This window comes from Microcebus murinus, chromosome 8 (assembly GCF_040939455.1).
Source record: "Microcebus murinus isolate Inina chromosome 8, M.murinus_Inina_mat1.0, whole genome shotgun sequence".
In the NCBI taxonomy this organism is placed as follows: Eukaryota; Metazoa; Chordata; class Mammalia; order Primates; family Cheirogaleidae; genus Microcebus; species Microcebus murinus.
In genome coordinates, this window is record NC_134111.1 from 79,140,325 (window position 1) to 79,167,752 (window position 27,428).

A 27,428-nucleotide genomic window follows, 5' to 3' on the forward strand; every position below is an offset into this window, starting at 1 on the left:
CTTCCAGCAGATTCTCCTTTTTCCTTGTGTGTTGAATAAGGGTGATCATATCTGGTGTTTCCAAATTATGTGTTAGACATTTGAACCATTCTAGAAATGGCTTTTTTTTTTTTTTTTTGGAAAGATGTTCTCTAATAAAGCAGTATGCAGTTTGAAGAAGTAGGTCTTCAAAACAAGCTGAATTTAATAAGAACTGGTTAATTTGCACTTTTTTCAAACCAAAGATATGACATAATACCCAATTTAAACTTTTTGTCAGCATGTGAAACACAGTGGAACCAATTTCTACCCTGCCATGATATTCCTGTGCAAAGCAAGGAATTTGGCATTTTAATGATCAAGTATAGCCGTTTAATTGTGGGTCAAATATGATTTGTGCTAGGCTGTTTCGAATGTTAGAAATTCCTCTTTGACTCTCTTACTTCTACGAGAGGAATGGCTGGGGGTCAGGGGTCTGGATGCCTGACGAATTTGCTGTCACCAGCTATTTGGGCTTTGACAGGTTACTTAGCCTCTCTGAGCCCCAGCTTCCGTATCAGTCACACGGACGAAACAGTGGTGCCCACCCAGAGGCTGTGCCTGGCCTACACGGGATACCTACGTAGTGTGGTGTGCGCAGGGCCTGGCACACGGGGAGGACTCAGGAAATGTTACCTGTTAATTACTGACCAGAGGCCTAGGGAACCCACTTTGCAAACTACTCTTTTATGAATAAAGGGTTTGTTTTATTAAAGAAGAAAGGTGGGCTTAAGGGCGATTATAGGGACAGTTGTGGTTCTCAGGGTCTTCCTGGGAGCTGGCTGCTGCTGGGCCTGACCGGCCTACGTCAGGTGGAAGTGGGGGTCGAAGAGCAGCTCCACTGGGATGTGCATCACGTCTCAGAGGCCGCAAGCCCCGGACTGCACTGAGGCAGCAGTATGCAAACATGGTGTTTGTACTCTGGGGGAGTAGAGAAGTTTTCCCTAAACCTTTGCCAATAATCAGGGCACTCGAGAGCAGGCCTGGAAATCAGGCATTTTAAGGAGTCGTAAGGTGAACCACTTTCTTCTTGGAGCTAATTGCCAAGGTGGATATTATGTTGCCCCAAATACTTGTACTATAGATAGCACATATTCACAGGATAATGTTCCGAAGAAATATCCCAATTGGATGTCTACCCACTTCTCCCTCTCCCCCAAGTCCCCTACCAAAAATAAACCCAAGAAATACTTTCATCTGCCATTGATAGTTTTCTGGCTTTGGAACAAAATATAACAATTATAAAAACCATGACAAATAGAATAGTATATAGACCTCCCAACCAGAAAAAATTTAACAGAGTAAAAATATACAATTCTGTTTTTATTTGGACACAGGTATATGATTGAACATGCTATGACCAGAAGATCAAATCTTGGGCTTTGCATCTTAACTGTTTTAACCAAGAATTCATATAGTGATTCCCCTCCTCTTATAAATTATGGCTAAAACAGTTAATAAACTCTCACTGATTACCTTATTAATTGCTGTAGGCTGTCCTGTGTAACTTAATGGTCTTTCTTCTCTGCAGAATGTACAACTGTAGTTAGAAGCATTTATCACTGTTGGGCTGCATAAACACTGTCACTTGTTCCCTTCAGAACCAGGGTGCTACTGGGATGATGTCATCTTGTTATTTGTGGCTTTGCAATGGTGTGTAAAACAGCTTTTGGAAATGGTTAATGATTATTTTTTCCCTTCTAATTAGCTATATATTCTTTTTATTTGTTCTTTTATTTGGGACATTAGTCCTTTTAAGACCTACTGATGTATTTTAGGATTATTTAGTTTATACCCAAATAGTATAAACTATCCTGTTTATCTATCAGATCTTAAATATGTTTTTCCATTTTAGATTTCCAGAGTTCTTGGATTTCCCATTTCCATGGCTTAATGTGCTAAAAGTTTATGAATTTACTTGACTTATTTGTATGAAACACTTGTTTGTGATGTAACCATTTGAGAATCTTCATTCGTTTGCACAGAGTATAATCTCTCCTTTGACACCCAGACTTCACTTATCTTGTATCTCCCCTTGGATGTCTACGAGGCAACTCAAGCTTAACATGTCCAAGATGGAACTCCTGATTCTAATTTCCCCTGCCCCAGCCTGTCCCTCTCACATTCTTCCTCCCTGTTTAAATGGAACATCATCTTCAGGTTGCTCAGACAGAGAACACTTTCCATTCTCTTTCGCTCAAGTGTCACTGCAAGCCATTAAATCTTGTTGTTCTCCCTTCAGAAGCTATCTGGCATCCAACAACTTCTCCACTGCTCGAACCTGGTCTGATCCACCATCAGCTCTCACTTAATGTCTTCCCAACTCTTCTCCCTGATTTTGTCTGGCCCCCATCACTCTGTTCCAGTCTGTTCTACACGCATCAGGCAGACTGATCCCTTTAAGTTTTGATTCAGATCATGTCACTGCTTAGCTCAACCTCCAGGGGTTTCCCACCTACTCAGAGTGACTTACTTCCCTTCCTCTCATCATAATGTGGTCACTGAAGAAAATTAAGTTATTGCTTGTTGTTATAGTCAGACAGAAGGAAGTGCTTCTTATGTTTGTATGTTTAAACACCTACCCAATAAGATTTAAACATCACTTTCACTGATGGTTTAAACATTTTAATAAACAGACTTGCCTACTTTGTCCCATTCACATTTTAATTTAAAAATTTGATTTCCCTGTTTTCAAATCATAGACCATGCAATTTTTATTATGACAATAAAAAACAAAAATAACACCCAAACATATTCATTGACGTTATGACATGCTCGAAATTACCTCTTGTTGTCCAAAAAAATGCTTTTGATGTATCAATGGCTTGTCAAGATGATGCTTTCTTATTTACCAGAGGAATAGAGATTCTCTGAGTTCAGTGAACAGTGGACTAAACAAGGGAAGAATTACTGCTGTTCTGGAAGTGAGTATCACAGTTTTATTTCCATGGAAAGTGGTGCTTCCTTCTTGATAGCTGGGGAAATTGCTTGAAATCAAAGGAGAGATGCTTCATAGTTGTGACAGGAGTTTTTGCAGAATTTTTGGAGGGGGGCTGTTACGTCAGAGCCGAAGGAAACAGATTGTACTACAGCCTTTGGTCTTCATAGGGAGATGATGGTCACAGAATGGTGAGTACAAGCTGAGGTTCTGAAAAGGAAACTGCCCAAAAGCGTATTTGGAGATGTTATGCTAGAAGTTGAGATTTGGTTATTAATATATTAATAAAACAAATGAGAATAATATTTGAGAGAGAAGGATAAGTAGTTCAGTTTTTGGTGATATAAAAACATTGTTTTATGTGGTAAAGTATATGTAAGACTTACCATTTTGACCGTGTAAGTGTACATTTCTGTGGCATTCATTGAGTATATTCACAATGTTGTGCAATCATTACACTATCCATCTCCAGAATTTTTTCTTCATCCTGAGAAGAAGCCCTGTACCCATTAAATACTAACTTCCTATTCCCTGTCTCCCCAGCCCCTGGCAACTACCGTTCTACTTTATGTCTCTGTAAACCGACTACTCTAAGTACCTCATATAAGTGGAATCATACAGTATTTGTCTTCTTGTCGCTGACTTATTTCATTTAGTGTAATGTCTTCAAGGTTTACCCATGTTGTATTAATAGCATGTGCCAGAATTTCCTTCTTTTTTAAGGCTGAATAATATTCCATTGTATGTCTGTACCACATTTTGTCTATCCATTCATCCATTGGTGGACACTTGGGTTGCTCCCATCTTTTGGCTATTGTGAATAATGGTACTATGAACAGGGTATACAAATATCTGTTGAGTCCTTGCTTTCAACTGTTTTGGGTATATACCCAGGAGTGGAATAGCTAGATCATGTAATAATTCTATTTTTAATTTTTTTTATTTTACTGTATTATGGGGGTACAAGTGTTAAGATTACTTATATTGCCCATGCCCCTTTCCCCCCTCGAGTAAGAGCTTCAAGCATGTCCATCCCCCAAATGTTGCACATCTTACTCGTTGTAGTTGTATATACCCCTCCCCTCCGTTCCCCTCCCACCCTCCCGACACCCGATAAATGTTACTCCTATATGTCCACTTAGGTGTTGATCCGTTAATACCAGTTTGCTGGTGAGTACATGTGGTGCTGGTTTTTTCATTCTTGAGATACTTCACTTAGTAGAATGGGTTCTAGCTTATTTTTAATTTTTTGAGGAATCACAGAATCACCATAACATTTTCCACAGCAGCTGCACCATTTTGCAATCTCATTAGTGATGCAAAAGGGTTCCAATTACTCCACATCCTCACCAGCACTTAGTATTTTATGTTTCTTTTTAAAAATATTAACCATCCTGATGAGTGTGAACTGGTATCTCATTTTGATTTTGATTTGCATTTCCCTAATGATTAGTGATGTTGAACATCTTTTCATGTGCTCATGGGTCATTTGTATATTTTCATCAGAGAAATGTCTATTCAATTCTTTGTTCATTTTCTAATCTGGTTGTTTGTTTTTCTTGTTATTGAGTTGTAGGAGTTCTTCATATATTCTGGATATCAATCTCTTATCAGATAAATGATTTACAAATATTTTCTCCCATTCTCTGTGTTGACTTTTCATTCTCTTTTTTCTCCCTCCCCTCCCCCATCGACTTTTTCATTCTCTTGATAGTGTCTTTTGATGTACAAAAGTTTTTAATTTTGATGCAGTCTAGTTTGTGTTTTTTCTTTTGTTGCTTGTCCTTTGGTATCATATTCTAGAAATCATTGCCAAATCTTATGTTATGAAGCTTGACCCCTATGTTTTCTTCAAAAAGTTTTCTTGTTTTAGCTCTTATGTTTAGGCTTTTGATTCATTTGAAGTTAATCCTTTTTTTTTTTTTTTTTTTTTTTTTGGTGCCAGAGTCTTGCTCTGTCATCCTGGGTGGAGTGCAGTGGCATCATTGTAGCTCACTGCAACCTCCCACTCCTGGGCTCAAGTGATTTTCTTGCCTCGGTCTCCTGAGTAGCTGGGACTATAGGTGTGTGCCATGACGCCTGGCTTAGTTTTCTATTTTTAGTAGAGATAGGGTCTAGCTTTTGCTTAGGCTGGTCTTGAACTCCTGAGCTCAACCAATACTCCTGCATTAGCCTCCTAGAATGCTAGGATTACAGGCATGAGCCACCATGCCCGGCTTAAATTAATTCTTACATGGTGTAAAGTATTGGTCCAGGTTTAGCTTTTTGCATGTGGATATCTAGTTTTCCCAACACCATTTGTTGAAAAGACCATACTTTCCCCTTTGAATGGTCTTGCCATCTTTGTCAAAGATCATATGACTATATATTTGAGGGTTTATTCTGGGCTCTCTATTCCGTTGATCTTTATGCCTGTCTTTGTGTCCGTACCACACTGTTTTAATTGTTATAGCTTTGTAGTAAATTTTGAAATCAGGAAGTGTGAGACCTCTAACTTTGTTCTTCTTTTTCAAGATTGGTTTGGTTTTTTGGGGTCCCTTGAGATTTCATATGAATTTTAGGATGGATTTTTCTATTTCTGCAAAAAGTGTTGCAGAGATTTTGATAGTGATTGCGCTCGAATCTGCAGATTGCTTTGGGTGGCATTGGTATTTTCTTAGTCCATTTGCATTGCTATAAAGGAAATACCTGAAGCTAGGTAATTCATAAAGAAAAGAGGTTTATTTGGCTCTTAGTTCCGCAGGCTGTACAAGAAATATGGCACCAGCGTCTGCTTCTGGTGAGGGCTTCAGGGAGCTTCCAATCAAGGTGGAAAATGAAGGGGGAGCAGGCATGTCATATGTCAAAAGAGGGAGCCAGAGAGAGAGGAGGGAATGCTCATGCTCTTTTAAACAACCAGCTCTCATGTGAACTAATAAAGTGAGAACTCACTCATTACTGTGGAGAGGGCACCAAGCCGTTTATGAGGGAGCTGCCCCTATGACCCAAACACCTCCCTCCAGGCCCCACCATCAACATTTGGGTTCATATTTCAACATGAGATCTGGCGAGGGGGGGGGGTGGAGACAAATATCCAAACTATGCCAGGTATTTTAACAATATTAAGTTTTCTAATTCATGAACATGTGATGTCTTTGTATTTATTTGTGTCTTCTTTAATTTCTTTTAGCAATGTTTTATAGTTTTTAATGTATTTTGCTTCTTTGACTAAGTTTATTTGTAATATTTTATTCTTTTTAATGCTTTTTTTTTTTTTTTTTTTTGAGACAGAGTCTCACTTTGTTTCCCAGGCTAGAGTGAGTGCCGTGGCGTCAGCCTAGCTCACAGCAACCTCAAACTCCTGGGCTCAAGCAATCCTGCTGCCTCAGCCGCCCGACTAGCTGGGACTACAGGCATGCGCCACCATGCCCGGCTAATTTTTTCTATATATATATTAGTTGGCCAATTAATTTCTTTCTATTTATAGTAGAGACGGGGTCTCGCTCTTGCTCAGGCTGGTTTCGAACTCCTGACCTTGAGCAATCCGCCCGCCTCGGCCTCCCAGAGTGCTAGGATTACAGGCGTGAGCCACCGCGCCCGGCCCTTTTTAATGCTTTTATAATTGGAGTTTTCTTAATTTCTTTTTCAGATTGTTCATTAGTATATGTAAATAAAATGATTTTCAAGTGTTGATTTTGTATCTTGCAACTTTACTGAATTATTTGTCAGTTCTAACAGGTTTTTTTTTTAAATGGAACTTTTAGGGTTTTCTACATATAAAATCATGTCATCTATGAACAAAGGTAACTTTATGTCTTCCTTTCCAATTTGGATTCCTTTTATTTCATTTTCTTGCCTAATTGTTCTGGCTAGGACTTCCACTACTATGTTAAATATAAGTGGCAACAGCAGGCATCTTTATCTTCTTCCAGAATTTAGAGGAAAAGATTTCAGTCTTTCACTGTTGAGTATGATATTGACTGTGGGTTTTTGGTATATGGCCTTTATATGTTTAGGTAGTTTTCTTCTATTGGTTTTTGCAGTTTTATCTCTCAAGTTCCTTTAAAAGGGAGACCATACCATGCGCAGAATAATTGTCTGTGTATGAGGTGGCCAGTTTGGGGCAAGTACTTACATCTCTGGATTAGATTAGATTTAGTCCATCTCTGGATTGAATTAGATTTGGGGATCTCAAACTTTAGTGTGTGTTGGAACCACTGGTGAAAGTTGTTGAAAAGCTTTTGAGTTTGTAGGTCTGTGTGGGGTCCATGAGTTTGCATTTTTATAAGTCTCAGATTATTTTGATGTGAGTGAGTTTGTTCTTTAGAAACTCATGGCCCTAAAATTCTGTGAAAATATCCTTCACTAAGAAGTGATGGGTCTTCATCAGAGGAGATGAAATGTGGGATGGGCCATTGAGTTGGGGACCGCAATGGCTGCGCTCATGGAGTAGCTGCCTCCTGAGATTCAGGCCTGTTGGATGAAAAGTAGGAATTATAAAGTGTAGGTACTTATTATTTGAAAATGAAGAGTAGCTGGCTTCAGAAGTGGTTGGTGTGAGGTGATTGAGTGACAAAAGAGGTTTTGAAATAGAAGCAGAGGTGGGGCTAAGGAATAGTTTTCAGTGGAAAGGCTGCAGATGGGATCACACTGCCCCTGATTGATCCCCAGCAAGTCCTTGGCAAGACGGATTCCGGTGAGGAAATTCCAAAGAGCAGTGTTGGGAAACCAGAGTGAAGAAATGCTACAACGTGTGAAAAACTAATGACCAATTTGCGTAAACATGCATATTTACACTTATCAAATTGGTATAAATATGTTGTGTAAGATTAGTGGTTATTCTGATATATTAATATTTACTTACATGGTCTAAGAATTCAGAGTTTATAAAGGTAGAGAGGGAAAAGTAAAAGTTTCTCTCCTAGCTCTCCCTGAAGTCTGTTAAATTTCTCTTTTTAGTTCTTCTAACATTAAATAATTTATTTCTGCTCTATTTTTAGATCTATCCACCTAAGATATTATCTTTTGTCTGCCTGCTATAAAAGGTGAAGAAGATATTACACTATGGTGTGCTCCCTCTTTTCTTTTCTCTACCCCCTGAGTTTTGCTTCTTATATATTTTGAATTTTCTGTGTTTTTTGCATGCATTTTACAGTTAAAATGGACTTGGAGGGGCAGGACTTCAGGTTATAACTATGTGATAAGTTGCTGTCTTCAACCTATGGGCAGAAAAGTAAACTTAGAGACCGAGGAAGAACAGCTTGAACACAAGTATCCCCACCCCGGCTCCCCGCCCCAGTGATTTGCCAGGAGCTCCTTCTCGGCTACAAATCCTTGGAAGGTTGATGGTGAGAGGGGATGGAAAGATATTTTGTGGGGGAAAATTGCATATTTCCTGCTCTGTTATTTTTTAAAGGTAAAAATGGGCCAGAGGTTGAAGGGCCTGTTAGGATTTTGTCCTGGTCACATCAGGAAGCCACTGGTGGGTTTTAAACGAGGAAATGACATCACTTGCTTTATATTTTAGAAAGATCATTCTATCAGCCCTATGGAAGGTAGAGGGGAGGGGGCAGGAGTGGCTGCAGGGAGACAAGTTGTCCAGGCAGAGACCGTGTGGACTGCACTGAGTGGGAGCAGAAGAATTGCAGGGAAGTAGGTAGATTTGGGGTGTACTTTGGAGGTGGAGCCTCTAGATTGCTGATAGTTTGGGGGTGGGTGGGCTAGAGAAGGGAAGGAGTTGTGGTAGACAGAAGAATGGTTCCCCCAAAGGTGTCCACAGCCTAATTTCTAACACCTGTGAGTATGTTGCCTTACATGGGAAATCACATCTTTGTAGATGAGATTAAGTTGAGGCTCTTGAGAAGGGGAGCTTATCCTGGATTGTCTGGGTGGGCCCAGAGTCATTACCGGGGCCCCTGTAAGAGTCAGAGTGAGAGAAGGAGACGTGGTTTTGGAAGCAGAGGCTTGAGTGGCATGTGGAGGGGCCCACAAGCCAAGGAATGCAGGCGGCCTTTAGAAGCTGGGAAAGATCAAGGAACAGGTTCTTCCTAGAGCCTCCAGATAGAACCAGCCCTGCCAACACCTTAACTTTAAATTCTAGATTTGGATTTTGGACTTGTGACCTCCATAAGTGTAAGATAACAATTTAAGTCATAAAATTTATGGAAATGTGTTAGGGCAGCAATAGGAAACTAATCCAGGAGTCAAGAATGACTGTCAGGCTTTTTCCTGGGGAATAGTGTTCCTGTTTCCCACTGTGAGAAGGGCTGGGAAGAAAGTTTAGGACGCGGCTTAGAGGAGACTGAACATGTCAGCTCAGGAGGACTGTTGGTCTTCCCTGTGCAGCTGTGGATGGCCTCACTGGCCCTGGGCGCAGGGGCAGGTCAGGATGAGATGGAGATGTGGGAGCGTCCGCAGAAGAATGGTATTTAGAGACCTGGGGTTTCACCCACGGAGAGAGTGTATTACATGAATTGTGGGAAAACAGCTTAGCAACTTCCAGCAGAGGCCACATACAGACTTATTCCCTCTCATTGCTTGCTGTTTAAATTACAGTTGTTTGCTTTTGAGTCACCAAATGACATTTCAAAAGATAATAAGAAGCTGCCACTTTGGGAGGAAAGAGAGCTTTATTAAGCAGCTTGTTAAAAGATCAAATTTCTGGACTATGTAGATGTTTCAGTATTTCTTCCTTCATTATTTTCTGAATGATACATGTGAGCTTATTTGACAGATTTAAACCAGTGGTTTAATTTTGGGGGAACTTCGATGGATATATTTATTTATTTGATTCGATTTTATTTTTTGGTACATATTTTTAAAAATCTGCTTCTTCTCAGGTTGTTACATTTAATGTTGGAAGAACCGAATTCCTTTAATTCTGTTTACATCAGTTGCTTCTTGCTGTTTTGTTTCAAGGGCTTTAGTGACAGCTGCAAATGAACTTTGAAAAAAACATGGGAATTTGTATAAAGGCAATATACATCTAGAGGAATCTATATAAATTCATATACCTTCTGTATATATTGAGCAGGGGTTATCAGTCAGAGCCAGCCCCTCACTCCTGGACATTTGGTAATGTCTGGAAATATTTTTTGGTCGTCACAACTAAGGATGGGATGTTACTGGAATCTAGTGGCAAGAGGATAAGGATGCTGCCAAACATACCACAGTGTATAGGAATGTCCCTCTACATCAATGAAGTATTTAGCCTAAAATGTTAATAATGCTGAGATTGAGAAACCCAGTGATAGAATTGTAAACATGTAAATTAGGAACATGGCAACTATTATCTTTCTGTCACTTAACGCTGTTTCTGACATTGTATCTATTTGCACATGGAGTCAGTGGTCTTTTTGCTACTGTATCGTAAGTACTACAACATTCTTGCAGGCTCTATAATTTTTATTTTGTGGGAAACTGGCTAATTTGGTGTTCACTGGAATGGAAAGCAGAAAGAAAAGTTTGCTTGAAGTCGTCATTGAAATGGCTTTTTTTCTTTTTTTGGCTAAGATAAAAACAGTGTTAAATTTATTGTATTAATAGTCTTCTATTTTTGGAAAAAAATTCATGTACTATAAGTAGTTTTTATTTTGAGCTGTTTATCAAGTATTAATACTATTGTATCATCTCTAATCATGACGAACTAAATACTGCCCTGATATAGTTATTTGCTTATTTCTGGTAATAGAAACATCTCCTGAAATAACTATACTTGAAATAATATGTTTGTAAAAATTGCTTTATTTCTTTTTTAACCTTTGGCACTATTAAAATATTTTGAGGCATTGTGAATTTAAGAAAAAAATTCAAGGAAACTCTACTTCCTGTCATTTACTGACTTAAATAGCAGTCCATGGAAAAGATGTAGAAATGAGGACATTTGTAAGACTTTGGAGTCTTTTTCTTTCTAGATTTTATAATATAAATTTTAATTATGAAATTGATGAGACTTTGAGAAACCTACATTATTTGGTAGGATATGAGATATACCTTAACTTTTGTAACTTAAGAACAAGGCCCTAAGATGGGAAGAACAGATAGTAAATAAAAATCAATAAGCTTATATGATTAAAACTTCCTAAAATTAAGTATAATATATGACAATGTATGCCTAAAAGTAGTGACAAATTTGAAATATTAAAAGCAGTAAAGATAGCATGACTTCTGGAATATGGAAGTGGATTTTCTAAAAATCAGAGAAACATTATGTTGTTTCTTAGGAATATTTAGTATTTATACTGTCATACTTTCATGTATGTATAAGACATATGAAAATGATGTCCTTGGACTTGAATTCTTTTGGGGGCATTTATAGTTTGTAGCATCTCTTGGGTTCCAAAGTGACACTGTTCTAATTGAAAATATTGATTTTAAAACCCACTGAGTAAGTTGCTTTATACTGACTTCTACAATTTTTTCTCCCAATTATCTTAGCTTTGTCATTTAAGCCCTAGCTACATCAGATAGTAAGGCATCTGCTGAATTATACTCCCTCTTTTGTTCCTTTACTGGAATTTTTTTGTATCCCCAACATTCATGCATTCATTTACTCATTCATTCATTTGCCTAATCATTTACTCACTTGTCCACTACTTCTTAATTTACTTAATCACTCAGTAAACATTAATTAAAGGATATATCTTTAATTAGCATAAAGAATATATGCTTTATATCTAACTGCCTATTTCACATCTCCACTTGGGTATATAATGTGCATAGCAAGCTTAATAGATCTCAAACAGAGTCCTGAATTTCTACCACTACCCCTTCTCCTGCAATGTTCCCTACGTCAGTAAATTGCTTGCTTTTTCTGGCTACTCAGGCCAAGAATTTTAGTTTTCTTTGTCTCCTCTATTTCATTCATAACCCATATCTAATCTGTAAACAACTCCCATCGACTTTACTTTCATTGCCTACCCAGAATCTGAGCACTTCTCATCAACTCCTCCATTACCACCATCACCTTCCACCTGGATTGTTGCAACAGCCTCTTAGCTGGACCCTTCTTTTCTCCCATGCCGCCTGCCCTTTTTAGTCCACTGCTAACACAATAGCTTTGAGTGAACTTTTAAAAAATGGAAGCTGGATTATGTCACTCCTCAGGTCAAAATCCTTAGCGACTTCCTATTTCATCCAGAGTAAGAGGCAAAGTTCTGGCAGTGGCCCACACGGTCCTACATGATTGACCCCTCATTCATTCTTCAGCTTCAATGTCTACTGCACTGCCCTTGACTCCCTCCGCTTGGCCCAAACTGGCCTTAGTGACATTCTTTTACATAGCAAGTGTGCCCTGCCTTGGGATTTTCACAACTAGCTGTTCCCTTTGCCTGGGGAATTCTCTTTCTCCAGGCATTCCTATGGCTTGCACCTTCACTTCCCAGGCTTTGCTCAAATGCCACCTCTTCAAAGAGTCCTCTGACTGTCCTATTTAAAACTGATACCTTTCTGTTCTACAACTCCCTAATTACCTTTGTTACCTAATTTAATCTTTTTTTTTTCTTTTGAGACAGAGTCTTATTCTGTTGCCTGGGCTAGAGTGCCAAAGCATCAGCCTAGGTCACAGCAACCTCAAACTCCTGGGCTCAAGAAATCCTACTGCCTCAACCTCCCGAGTAGCTGGGACTATAGGCGTGTACCACACCACCACGCCTAATTTTTTCCATTTTTAGTTGCTCAGCTAATTTCTTTCTATTTTTTTTTTTTTTAGCAGAGACAGGGTCTCGCTCTTGCTGAGTGAGGCTGGTCTTGAACTCTGGACCTCAAGAGATCCTCCTGCCTCCACCTACCAGAGTACTAGGATTACAGGTGTGAGCCACCACAACTAGCCAGTCTTTTCACCTCTAGCACATTAATGTGCTTTAAATTGATTTATTCAATGATTGTATTAGCCACCTACCCCCAAAACATACACACTAAAATGAAAACTACAGACGTCCAGGGCTTCTGCTTGAAACATGGTAGGCACACATAATTATTTGTTGAATGAATAAATGAGTTCGTATATAATATAGAAGCCAACAAGGCAGTATATAATCTGAGGAGATGGATAGATTCCAAAGTACTATTTTTATTTCTATATGTCTTCAAGACTCCATGTAATTTCTGGGTTCTTATTTGGAAATAAAAATGGAGTTTTAATAAACCCCAAACACTACATGGACATGGTAAGATCTATCATTTGTTTACTAAAATAGGTAGGACATTCTGTGTAGTGGTCAATATTCTAAATGTTAGGTTTAAAAATTGTATGAATATAGGCTGAGTGGTTGATGTTTTGCAGAACTCTATGGAAGTTGGATGTTAGAGAACACAAGGTCACATCAATATTAGCTTTTATACATCTAGTTTCAGGTAATGTATGTGTAGTACACATATTTGTTTTGAGTAAAATTGTGAAACAGGACAATTGTGGGCCTCTATGTCCAGAAACATGCCTTAATAGTGTTACTTAGGAAGTCTAATGGCACCTGCAATTTTGTAAAATTGAAAATCCATTTTCGACATGACCTGCAATTTGAAAGCTACTCTTTTCATCTCGAGAGGCAGAATACAACCCATCCCTGGTCATAAATAAGGTCAGAATTCAGAGCAAAGGACTGAACCAGGCACAGCTGAGGACCGGAAAATGCTGAAATTTCTCTAATCTGTATCTGTGGATCTCCGTAGACAAAATGAGGCTTTGCCCCAGTAATACGCAACTGGTGACATGCACCTTGCTGGGGCAAGTCAAAAAAAGCAAAGGCCTCTTAGGAATAGGGTTAGTATATTTAGGATGAAATTTGAGCCATCTCATAGGCAGAGTCTGAAAAATGTTTGCAAATGGAAATACTAGCCCTGGTATAGAGACCCCAACAGAAATCACTGGGCAGGGACAGTGTGAGACCCACTCATGAGGATCAGTAGAATCAAGGTATTTCAAGAGAAGAGAGATGTGGCCTAGATAGGTCTGCTCAGCCTTCTCTGGTTACGTGTTTTCAGTATTTTCTTAGGGAGAACTGTAAATTAATATTTGAATCTACTCTATATCATTTATGGTTTGCTAGACATAACAATGCTCAAGTGAACTGTGTAATTACTGTACTGTAATCCTCATTTTGTATTTCAGAATTATTCATTCTTAACTAATCCTTATGTGGTCATCATAAAGACTTATATTAAAGAATCTTATTTTGCCCTGGATAAATATTTGAATTAACTTGAGTCTACTGGGCTGTTAGAGCCAAAATTCCAAGGACCAGAGCAGGCAGACCAGGGAGGACTCCTCATGGAGTGTTACCTTAAAGGAGGCTTTTTTCTTTCAGGATAGTATTAATGTTATAGAAGCAAATTTAATAAACTGTCATGTAGCGAGTCACAGACATTAAGCCTGGAGCTTAGTATGCCTTTTGCTTTCCAAAACATATACCCTATTTCTGTTCTTTTATTTAAATTGTTTAGTGGGTGTTCAGTAATTCCTGCTAGAAAGACAAAATATGTTCTCGCTTTATGACAAAAGCGTTAGAGATAGAAGCACTCCTTAGAGTTGTGCAGTTTGGTGATGTAGGAATTAACGGAGGAAAAAGAACAAGGTGAATCACACTTCAGCTACTAGATTAATGCATCAAATTAAATGTTACTATTCAGGAAGCAGCAGAAAGAAACCGCTTCCATGGTAACTGTTGTCATAGCTATATTTTTACTCATCTTTCAGGAAATATATGAAAGCTAAATAATATGGCTGTAGTGATACTTATACTGCTTTACTCATTTTCAAATAGCAAATGCTCTGAAGCCTTGTGATGTAATCTCTCTCTTTAGTTGGCATTGTCAGTTTAATATCCTGCAAACATTAATCACTAAGGATAAATGTATAGAAGACATTTAATGTAAATATCCGAGGATGCTTTGTCAGTGAAAATGTATTGTTCCAGAGTCCTCCAGGGTTGCTAATAGTTTGACCTTCCCATCCAGCCCCCATATATTACATATAGCTTCTATTTTTTGGCTGGCCGTGAAGAATTTTAAAAAGAAATTTTTAGTAGAGCTAACATTATTTATTTACTCGATTATTTATTTGGATTATCAATGCCTATTGTTCCTCCTTCTCTTCAGTGTCCATCTTTTGTCTATATCAAACATTAAGAGGACCTGAAACTGAGGGTAGGTAAGAAAGGGGAGGAAGATGAATCTAGAATGTTTTAAAAACTGATTTATTTAGAAAAGAGCTCTTGTAAAAGATTTGGTTAGGAGTTAAAATTCTTCACAAATCCATGAATCCATACTTTCCTTTTTTCTGTGTCATCAGATTGGATAATTGGATATTGGATAGATTTCTTTCAGAGAAGTTTCATCTTTCTTGGCTAGGTTGGCACAGAGAACAAAGTAAAACAACGAGCTGCTTCTCTGATTAGGAAATGCAGATCTATGGCCAGGGAGAAGACTGTGCTTTGCTGATGTTTTTGTGTTGGTTCAGTAACTGTCTTCAAGGAGTACGACTTCAGCTTCTTAAATTAAAGCTAAAAGATAGATTGCTTATAAAATACATTAGACTTTTTTGGATGTGTATGTGTTCACACTACTTATTGATCCTGTGAAATGCTTATTTTATGATAAAATATCATGTTAAAATCTCACCATAATCCAAAACACAGTCTAACACTCTGGAATGGAAGGCATCCTGTGTTTTACTTTAAAAGCGTTTTTCTTAAGTATCTATTTGTTAGCAAACACTTAGAAACACTTTGTAATTTCATCCTAGTAAATCAATCCTAGGGCAATTTGAATTCTTCTTTTTAATTTTATTGAGAGATGAGGTTTCCCTCTGTTGCTTAGGTTGGAGTGTAGTGGTGTGATTGTAGCTCACTGCAGCTTCAAACTGGGCTCAAGTGATCCTCCACCTCCAGCCTCTCAAGTATCTTAGACTACAGACACCTGCCCCCCCGCCCAGCTAATTAAAAATTTTTTTTGGTAGACATGGAAGTCTTGCTACATTGCCAAGGCTGGTCTTGAACTCCTGGCTTCAAGTGATCTGTCCTCCTTGGCCTCCCAAAGTGCTGGGATTACAGGTGTGAGCCCCCACACCTGGCCTCTGTTTATCTTTAAATGCTGAGAAGGGCTTCCCCGTAAGCCATTCTCAGCTCTCTCCAGCCCCAGCTGTCTTACTCCACAGATTCAAATGTACTTGTTGTCCATACTCCATATTTAGCAATTAATCATGCTTAAATTCTATGTGGCATCTTTACAAATAATACTTATTATTATTTAATTGACATATTGTTGTTTTCACTCTTTGTGGTTTCTCATTTCATTTCCCCAACCAGATTATAAAACTTTTTGGTATAAATACATATTCTTCTATATCTTTACATCGGCCCCAATATCTCATACAAGGTAGGTATTCAATACAAATTTGCTCATGGTTTAAGTCATAATACTGTGAATTGGAACATGCTAGAAGGAAACATCATGATATTTAAATGTATCTTGGCAAGAATGTTCAGCAAATTACCTTAATTTGCAGAACTGCTTTCATGTCACATTTGCAGCTGTTTCATTTCTCAGGAAAATGATTCATATTATTTTAAAGACACGACAACTTGAACAAGGTTAAAACATAATGCATAATGGTAATTAGCAATAAAAAATATAAAACTTGCAAATTTTGCATAGTATAAATGCACACTGGAATTTGTTAGAAGGAGGCCGGCTATCCTGGGAGAGACTTTTAAGGTGGGACTGACTGATAGATACCCTTTCTAAAATATGTTATTTTTCTCTATTTCCCTTTCTCTTTCTGCTTTGCTTCTTCTTCCTAAATTATTGGCTCTTTCAATGTGGCCAACCTTTTCTAGAAACTTTCTGTTACATTATTGTATAATTTAATCCTCACACACATCCTGTTGGTAAGCTATTATTATTTATATTTTAATGACCAGGAAACATTGAGGTTGGAGAACTTCTGGCATAAACTTGGCACTTTTTTTCACTGAGCTGAAGCTAACACCTTATATATCTTTATTTGATGTGTGACCTTGGACAAAAACATCACTTAATCTCACTGTGCCTTTTAAAAATGTTTTTCATTTATAAAAGGATAATAAAAATGTCTGCTCTACCAACTTCATGGGGTGCTGTATTATTCTGGATAGCATGACAGTACTTTGAGATGATTAAAACATAAGAAACATATGACATCATTATTTTTATTATAACATGAGTCTATGTGATCCACAACGTTCTAACTTTGAGGAAGGGATTGGAACCAGATTGCAATTAAAAATAGCCTATGGACTTTAAAGCTCCTAAGATATAGTCACATACTTGGATTTTTGCATTAGGCAGAAAAAAGATATGCAAGCTAGACTTTTATGTTTCTACAGCTGCAGGGTAGATCCAGACTCGTCCTTTTTAGAAAAGGCTCTACAATCTAAAGAAAGTGACTTATTTTCTCAAACTTGTTTGAATTTAAACTTCACATTTTATTTCTCATTGGCATTTAATTATTTGGGTTACTGGATTCTGTGTCTCTGTTTTGTTTTTATGCGAAAAGAAAAACAAATCAAAGCAGCCAAGTTGGCAGAGGGCTTCCTGGTGACATGGCTTCTGTCTTCAGCATCTTAACCAAGCGTGACAAGGCAGGCTCCTTCAGTGGTTCTCTTCCTCCCATCTTGATGGTTGGTGAATCTCCTGATCTGTTTTCTCTGAAACATAATAACATATCCTGAACCTTAAAAGAAGGTGATGTTTAAGATCCTGTGAACTTTCACCACTCTATTTGGAGAAAATGGAGTAGAAACTCTTGAAGGATCTATTAAAAAACCGTAAGAGTGAGCAAGGGAAGGAACCATATTCAACAAGACAAAGGAAGAGAAAATACTTTCTGAAAAGATGATGTTTACAGACACATACACCTGCACATACACACAGCATATACATTGTATTCATTATTTTAATAAACATAGAATAAACGTTGCATTGTCACAGCAATCAGGGAAGCAAAAACAAGAGAACGATTCCTTGGAGTCCCTCTGGTAATCATGAATCCTTCCGATAGAGAGGACAGTTTTCCCTAATCCTGGCTTCTAACTCTAATTGCTGCCTTTTGCTCTCTCTAGCGCCATTCCTCTTAGAAGCCCCCATCCACAGCCTTCTTTAGGAAGCAGAGCTGGAGTCGTTCCACTGATGTTTACTTGGGCTTGCCGGATACCCTAGAGGACTTCTTACCTGCATTTGTAAAGCATTTTCTTGCCACCCTGGGCATGTTCTCTGCATTACTTAAATGAGTATCTCACTAAATAAACTGAAGATATCTTAAGAGCATGGAAACCACTTCCAAATTTTATTCTTCTCCCCAGACTATGTATAGTTTCAAGCATACTAAAGTAAAATACGTGCTCAGAGGATGTGGCGATCCATAGCACAGATACCAACACTCCAAGTTGCTCATTTTCTACTGAATTATAAAATTCAGTCTCATAATATTTTTTTGAGTTCTGGGAAAGTATAGACTTTCATTTCATGTTTTCAGTTCCAGCTGTGGGTAAACTCTACGGAGCTTACAAATCCTTGCCAAGTGGCAAAGGATTCCATTTGACACCTAGTATGTGTGAAGCATCGTTGCATTAAAACATGTATACCCTGCAAATGCCTGCTTTTTATTTCTGTAACTGTTTTTTTCTTATTTTCAAGTCTGTATTAACTATTCTAGAATATAAGTGCCAAGAAAACATAAATGTCTCTTCAGCTTATGCGATGTACCTTACACACAGTCAAGTGTGTATGATTGCCTAATACCATAGCATTGCTTGATGATAAGGCATGAAACAAGTTGTAGCTGAGGAACTGAACAGTCTTTTAAAGTTATTTAATATTACCCCATTGGGTGCTATCTACTAGGAAAAAAAACAGAACAATAAAAGCACATTGTTAAGATGTGTAAATTGTTCTTCAGTGAAGGAGGTTTGTGTATATAATTGAGTTTAGTTGTTTTTGTTTATAGAGCTCCTGTAATTTCCCTGTGCCAGATTCTGAGTCAAAAGAAAAATACCAAAGTACTTAGGCAACAGCTGTTCTCAGTCCTTCAGGGTGGTAATTCTGAACCCAGGGATGTGCATATTCTTGTTGTGAAATGATGCTCTTTGGCTATAAAGCCCTGTGTTCTTCTGCAGTGCTATTTTAGTGACCATCCTTATAAAAACAAGGCTGTTGAACAGCTATCCTGAAGGAGAAAATAACTAATGACCTAATATGTGTGGTTCATGAACTCTTCTCTGAAGTATCCCTAGGATCTGAGTTTGTGTTACTGAATACATTTCTAAACCTCACTGCATAATTCCTTTTTTGTAGAAGAGGAACAATATTGTAGGTAGTTTTTGTATTTTTAGTGATGCTGGTCAGTTCATCAACTCTGAATTCATATGAAATCAACCAAAAGTAATATGGATAATATGGCTATATATTAATATTTGCTGTCTCTTTCATTAAATTCCGTTAAACTGAAGTGTGTCACATTGACTTAGTATAAACTTTTTTCAACAATTATCCAATTGTATAATTCATAGTAATTCAGTAAAATGAGGGTACTGCAGTTGCCAACAGGCAACCTTATTTTGTAACAAGGTGTTGTTGGTGTTTGTACTTGTCTCGTTGCTTGCAGTAAAATGAACCTTTTACTGGGACACCTTCAGGTTCTTCTTAGTATTTATAAAAGATGCTCAAGGAGGTGTATTTATCAGCTCTTTTAGGCCAGGTTGCCATTAATGAACTCTTCTCTATTGTATAGTATTCTTAAGAGAAAATATGCTTAAGGACCTATCTTATTCTCAGCAAGTAAGTTTTAGCTATTTTTTTTTAAATTGGGGATCCAGAGCTAAAAAACCTCTCCTTGTGCAAATGATTCATCAGTATAAAAATCTTTATGCCAAAGTTAATGCTTCAAGGTACAAAATGAATTTACATTAGAAATTAATGGGTATTTGTATTGAACAGATAGAGGTTCTGCTGCAGCTGATAGAGACCACGCTTGACAAGGCAGAAGCTTCTCTTTCTTTCACGTAGTTGTCTGGATGTAGGAAACCCAGGACGACCGTGGTTGACCCTGTTCTAGGTGGTTGTTTGGAGTTTAACTTCAGGTTCCATGGTGTTCAGGATTCAGGAACCTTCTCTCTCATTGATTGTTATTTCAAATTTAATATTTTTTTATTTTTTGGTAGATTCCATTAATTACTATTATTGAGTGACCATCTGACTTGGCAGTGGCTTGACTGGAAGTAGAAGTCATGTTTTATTTGTAGAGTTTTATGGGTTTGGCATAGCAAAATAATCTTGACACTAAATATTTGGTGAATTATTTGAAAGGTCAGATATTTTTGGGAAGGATCATTAATCTATACCCTGTTTGCAAGACCCTGTGATATGTGTTGTGGAGCTCACCACCCAGGGGAGGGGTGGGAAGGGGGCACACATTATGCCAGAGGGAAGAAGGAACAAATGAAGTGCTTCCAAAGCCCTGATAATGAGGATTGTGCGTGAAGGAGGCTTCATGGAAAGTAAGGCTGGGGCATGCCTTTGAAGGATGGGAAGGGCTTCCATAATCAAAAATGGAGGGTGAGCCTGGATAATTAAAATTTGGTATATGTTTACAATGGAATATTACTCAATTCTAAGAAATGACAGTGAGCTAACACTGCTTATTTTATCCTGGATTGCGCTTGAGCCCATTATCCAAAGTGAGGTGACACAAGATCAGAGGGATGGGCTCCATAAGTACTTGCCGTCACATTGGTACTGACTGATTTTCAATATGGTGCTCAAAGGAGGGTGGTGTGCACCAGAGATTCGGAGGGTGGGGGGATAGATCCACATCTGAGAGACGTGCCAAACAGTGTGGAGGGGAAGGGCATACCTCTAACCTTTGCTAAGTAAAGGCAAAATTATAAAATCTAACCAAAATGTTATATAAAAAAAAACAACAACCAAAAACAAAAACCATTTATGAGGTGTCAGGCAGGTGGGGGGTGAGGGGATGGGTTTATATATATACATTAGAAGTGCATTGTGGATTGTCGGGGGCATGGACTTGCTTGAAGCTCTGACTTGAGGGAGGAGGAAAGGCAATAGCAATGTATGTAACCTTATCATTTGTACCCCCTTATTATGCTGAAATAAAAAAAATGGAAGGTGAGGGCACAGAGCAGCGTGGGGCGGTCCTGGGGAGGTGGGAACAGACAGTACTGGGAATGGATGCCTGGTGTGTTCTTGCTGGCGTCCACTGTGCTTTAGGAAGGAAATTGGCAGGGAGTGTAGGAGGGGGGTAGGTGTGCATTTATCCTTGGCCTTTTTTTTGTTGCTGTTGTCTGATAGGGTGACAAAGGAGAGTTTTATGTTGAATAATACTTTTAGGAAACTGCATTGATTTGTTAATTTATGTTATTCAAGATGCTTCTCTGAGCTATACTAATCCTTTAACACCTTGTAAATATGATTCATGTTTAGATGGAATTATGTCTGTATCTTGAATGAAGACATAATAATGACAGTACTTGTAAGTGTGTGACTCTTACAGGGGGACATAAACTCTCAGTATTCACAAAGGGCCAGGGTTCTAAGTGTTTTCTGAAGTTAGAAGGTCATGCTATCCCATTTTACTGTCACATTCTGCTGATACATCATTTAGAGAAAGTTTCAGAGAAAGTTCCAATTCCTGCTGCAGAGCAGAACACTGACATGATTTTTTACTTAGGTGTGCAGAAAGAATTGGTTAGCTTTGTGCACAAAATAGGCTGAAATCAAGCTTTAATTAGTCAGACTTTTGCATAATTCATCATGGTCGCTCTGGAAGTCCAGCAGAATGTGCTCTTGATTTGATCTCAATGAGTGCATTTTAAAGGACTGGTCATCTTATTAGTTCTTTGCAGTGCAGATATTTAGATCTTCCCAGCAAAGCCGTGACAATGCACCTAGTCTCCTAAAGAAATGAATTGCTGCATAAAGATCTATAAGGAAATGAATCAATATGTAAAAAAAGTTATTCCTGCTAGATACCATTCTTGATATGAATATAATCCTTAAAGACAGGAAAGTAAGTTAAAGTTCTTTCTGTCTTTGAATCCATAGGCCGTCCATCTGGCCCAGGCAAGTTTCCAGATTGAAGCCTTTGGCTCCAAATTCATTCTTGACCTCATACTGAACAAGTAAGTATTTAGTCACAGTCCTCTTATAAAGCAGGTACTATAAAACTTCATTTTTATGATATTTGCTTTAGTCAAAATAATGTCTGTCGTTGAAGCAACTGATATTTTCTAGCTGATTATATGTCACAGAGCACTTAAAGTAAAATATAAAAGTCTGAATGATGAATTCTGTCTTTTTTTCTTTTCCAGAAAGAAATGACATTTACATTTACATTTAATATCTCAAATGCCACGCTAATGTTATGATTTTAAATGAAATAAATATTTGAAGTAATGCTAGTTAAATGTTAACTGTAATCATAGCTATATATAAGAAGCATGATAAATTACTGATTCAAGTATAATTTAACTTCAGTCTAGAAAATTTCTTCCATTTTACCCTTTATAATGCAATTCACGTGACTTCTGTAGGAAGAACGAAGTAAGTGATGACTTGCAAATACCTACTTTGGGAAGATTCTTTGCTTCATAATTTGCTCTAATATGGTTTCTTAGAAATTTTGGTCCTGATGACAATTTACCTGATTGTCTCTGAGCATGTGTGTGTTGATATTTAAATGCTGTTTTCTAAGTTGGAACCGGTTGCACAGATGTCTTTGTACAAAGTGTGACCAAGAGCTGTTGACTTAACCAGGGCTCTTCAGTCTCAAATAGAGCTAGCACTGAGCCTTTATTTGGTGAAGGAGATTTTTTTGTGTGGTTTTCCTGAGTTACAAAAACTCCAGTCAGTATTTTAAGCTCTGATTAGCATTTTGATCAGGACTTCATCTTTGCAAGAAAAATACCACTTAGAGCTATCAAGCGCTATGATGCAGGTGACCACAGCCAATATCTGAGAAATTGCAAAGGACTATAAAGAACTACTATTAAATTTCTCATATGCCAAATTCTGTGAGCTCTGCAGGAAAAAAATGCAAAGTCAGCCTGAGTGCTCCTTACTCAAGTGTTATTGCAGCTTTAAGTCAGAGTGAATCAGCAGAACTCAGAATTTCCTGTGTTGAAGGTATTGCAGGTTTTCCTCTTTGGTTGTTGAGTTTCACCATGCTGTGTCAGCGGTATGCCTGCCTAAGAGACTTGTCTTGCCAAATCTTAGACTGTGTTGAGTAGCAAGATATGGCTAATTTTAGTTCAAGTTCTCTATTCCTTTAACTCTTACTGCAGTGGAGTCCATCATTCCAAACTGTAGCGTGATGATAACAACCGACACTGCTGTGTGTTTGAACAATAAAATATCATGGCCATACTAAAGTTTCCCAATTAAATAGTAGATGATGGAGAAAGGGTCATAGGGGATGTCCAGGTACTTAAAGGTCTGGAAACATGCCAGAAATTATTCATCAGTAATATTTGAAAGAATCAAGTTGAGGACCTATTATGACAAGTCCCTGCCTTGAAAAATTTGGAGTCTCACTGGGGAAGGTTGGTAGATACACATATAATTTTAGAAGAGTGTGAAATGTGCTAGAGGTTAATGTGTAATGTTATGGTAGCATCAAGGAGACACAGCTCTTCTGGGTAGAGGAGTGTGAAAAGGCATCTTGGAAAAGGTGATGCTCAAACTAAATCTTGGAGAAGTGTGTTCTAGGCATGTGAGATAGCGTGTCTACGGAGGCAGGGCCATGTTGCAATGGCATGTTAGGAGCATGAGTCTTTTGTTGAGCTTCCTCGTAAATGTCAAGGTTGATGCAGGGGGAGATGGGTCAGGAGGCCAAGGGACAGTTCAACTCAGGTGTCCTCAAACTACGGCCCATGGGCCACATGGGGGTGTTTTTGCCCATTTATTTTTTTTTACTTCAAAATAAGATATGTGCAGTATGCATAGGAATTTGTTCATAGTTTTTTTTAAACTATAGTCCGGCCCTACAACAGTCTGAGGGACAGTGAACTGGGCCTGGCCCCCTGTTTAAAAAGTTTGAGGACCCCTGGTTCAACTCATGGAATATCATGCTCAAGTACTTGGTATTTCATGCTCAAGTACTTGGCCATTATCCCCTGTTCTGTGAAAAATCAAGTCAGGGGAATAAACAGAGGTCCTGTTCTAGGAACTGCTAAGATGCAGGGAGAGGAGATGCTTTTAAGAAATCATAAGTTGATAAAAACCATTAGGATTGCTTCAGTGTGGATGGCAAGCCAGAGAGAAGAGTTAAAGACAACAGAGGTGCCTTGATTGGTTGGTTGGGTGGAGGGGAGTACTTAGCTAAAATGGGTAGCACCAGAGAACAAACAGGTTAACTGGTTCAAGGGCAGAAAATGTGACATCAGAGGAGTCATAATAGATTTGAGGAGCTCTGGGACACACATGAGTCCGTGTCTAGGAGGTTGCTGGGTGTAACTGCAGAGGAGAGGTGGGAGCTAGAGAGAGGAGACTCGGGAGTTATTTTCATGTAAATATTAATGACAAACATGTTGTTTAGGGAGGATAGGTAGAGAAAGGAGAGAGAAGCTAGGGGGACAGTTATGAGGTGGGGAGAGGAAGAGGAACCCATGAAGGAGATTGAGAATGAGTGATCAGAGAGGTAGGAGGAGAATCAGGAGAATGACAGAGAGTTTCAAATAGAAAGGTTTGATTTGCGGTATCACATGCTGTGTAGAATGATCTAGTGCATAGGAGCAAGAGTTGCCCTTTGGATTTGCCAAGTAAGTGGTCACTGGTGGTCTGGAAGCAGCGGTTTCAGGTCACAGTGGGCTGGGAGTGAAGATGACGTGGAATGGCAATGCGGATTGTGGAGGTTCGGGTGAGAAGAAAAGAGCTAGAAGATGACGTTGGGGTCAAGGCGGGCGTTTATAGTGATCACAGAGTAAGTGGATAGATTGAGGGATGGAGCTGATGAGAGTGAAAGGTGGACGATACAGCAGAGAAAGGAGATAAGTTATAGGGCAAGAGCTGGGTGTAGACAGAAGGGAGTGAAATCAAAGCATAAGGGCAGAATTTAATTTTGAACCAGGGGAGACAGTTCCTTTTGTACATGTATGAAGGTGTTAGAGCGTGTGTAGGTGAGGGGATGGAGTTGAAGTGCATCTCTGAAGATGTTCTTGGAGACAGCATTGTCTGCCAAAAGGTTTGGGATGGAGTGGGATGGTGTGTTGGGGTTTGAGGAAAATGATGAAAATTTAGGCTAATTGCAGGGAGGAATGGGTGAGGAAGCTCATCAGAGTCTAGTTAAAGAACGTATGAACAACCTTCATTAGAAATCATGAAGTCTTTGTGTTAGGTGTTAGTCTTTGTGTATTTTTTCTTGATTTTTTTTTTTTTTTTTTGAGACAGGATCTTGCGCTGTGTCCTAGGCTACAGTGCAGTGGCATCCTCATAGCTCCCTGCAACCTCAAACTCCTGGGCTCAAGTGATCCTCCTACCTCAGCCTCCTGAATAGCTGAGACTATAGGCATGTGCCAGTGTGCCTGGCTAATATTTCTATTTTTGGTAGAGATGGGGTCTAGCTATGTTGCTCAGGTTGTTCTGGAACTCCTGGCCTCAAGAGATCCTCCCACCTTGGCCTCCCAATGTGCTATAATTACAGGCATAAGCCACTGCACCTGGCCTGCTTTTTACATTTTATTTTTATTATTTTTTTAAAGATCTGGGTGCTCCGTTACTGCAGTGTGTGAGTGAAGGAGGTGGATTGTAGTGTGGATCCAGGGTCCAGTCTTTGTGGTGGCACAAAAGAGTGCAAGCACTGTGCTTTGAACACTGATGAATGACTTGGGTCATAACTGGGTAAGAAAGGAGATGAAGTCGAGAGAGAGCCATGGACCGGAGGGAATGGTGCTCTCTGAAGCAAAACATGCAGTGCAGGGAGGCCATGAGAGCTGCCATCGTGTGGCACCTCCCCAGGGCGGTCCTGAGCCTTCTGAGCACAATGTGAGCGTGTAATACTGGTACGATGACCTGAAGACATGGTGTCACGGTGTGAGATATGTCGTGGGGGTGGGCTCCAGTGTAAATGGCTTGTAAGGGCTGAGATTAACCAAGAAGTCTGATCCATGTTAGAATGAAGTTAGAGAGTGAAGAAAATGTTTAAATTAATCATGGAGGAATCAAAAGAGCTTCTGAGGAAAGAGGGGTCTCATCTCCACCACAGGGTGACCACTGCCACATTATAGGCAACGATTTTGAGTCATCATTTAGGAGGGAAAAAGCGAAAGGAAAGTGGTAATAAGCATGTGGGCTCAGTGTGTGGAGAAGTGAGCACGTAATGATGTCACCATAAACTGATCTGGGTGGTGGCCACAGAATCCACGTCGTTAGTGACCTCCCCAGGCCTGGAAGACCAGCTTGTGAGGCCTATCCTGCCGTGAGTTCCTGAGAAGAAAGCCTTTTCTGAGCCTGCACTTTCCTAGATTGAACGAGGAGGCCTTGGCTTGTGGAGGCATCTTGAGGCAGTGCTGTGTGTTTTACTCATTGGTTCAGCAGTTGCTGAGTGAGCATCTGCTGTGTGCCGGTGTTGCTGGGAGTCTGACAGACAAGATCCCTCCTCCCCAGACAGCTTCATTCCAGAGGAGGAGGCAGGCGCTGAGTGAAGAAACCCCTGGGCTGAGGGGAGAAGGGGAACTCTGGTGGAGTCGGAAGAAGCCAGAGGCCTGTCTGTGGGGGGTACTGGAAAGCTGAGGGTTCTACACAGCTGAGACAGCTGGACAGCTTGTGCTGAGGAGGATGTGGAATGTTCTAGAAGGACAGAGGCTGTCGTGACTGGAGTGCAGTGGCAGGCTAGGGTGGGAGACTGAGGAGCTGAGATGAGAGAGGGAGCAGCCGTGTTGCCAGGCCCTGCAGAACTGTGTGCCGTGACCAGGAGTTTGGGCGGCAGGCGCCGGAGGGCAGGACGCAGGGAAGTGATGTGGTTGGATTTACATTTTATTTAGTTGTGGCCTCAGAGAACCTTTAGTAATGGTCCTCCCAGAATACTCCCTCTTTAAAATCTTGTTTTATTTTTCCTTTAGAACAACCGTTGTTCCAAGTTACAGCAGGTTTTCTAAAGATTTCTAGGTCAACATTTCTTTTCTTCTTCTTTTTTTGGTGTCAAACAAGCATTTTACATTTTTAAAACTTTTTATTTTTAAAACCCATTTCACTGAGGTATGATTGACATTAGATCAACAATTCTTAATGTATATCAGTCCTTGGAAGTCCCAGGGGTCTGAGGATTGTCCTCTGTGCGTGTGATTAGAATGATGCCAAAGCCCATATTACCCGTAATTATATTAGTATTTGCTGGTGTCTCCAGCAAGTGTTTACTGGGAATGGCTGTGATCAGAGCTGCGTAATGGTTGAGAGCACAGGTTCTACAGACAGACCTGGATTTGAATTTGAGGCCTGCCATTTACTA

General features: G+C 39.2%; 1 protein-coding gene across 2 annotated transcripts in view; it reads left to right on the plus strand.

Annotated features, from left to right (window-relative positions):
• The window catches only part of ADAM23 (ADAM metallopeptidase domain 23), a 153,848-nt gene that overhangs the window by 12,106 nt on the left and 114,314 nt on the right, over positions 1-27,428 (plus strand). For both annotated transcript variants that reach the window (XM_012738876.2, XM_076005871.1), the window contains exon 3: positions 22,031-22,107. In XM_012738876.2, coding sequence (XP_012594330.1) covers positions 22,031-22,107 — 77 coding nt within the window. The remainder of the gene's footprint in view (positions 1-22,030; positions 22,108-27,428) is intronic.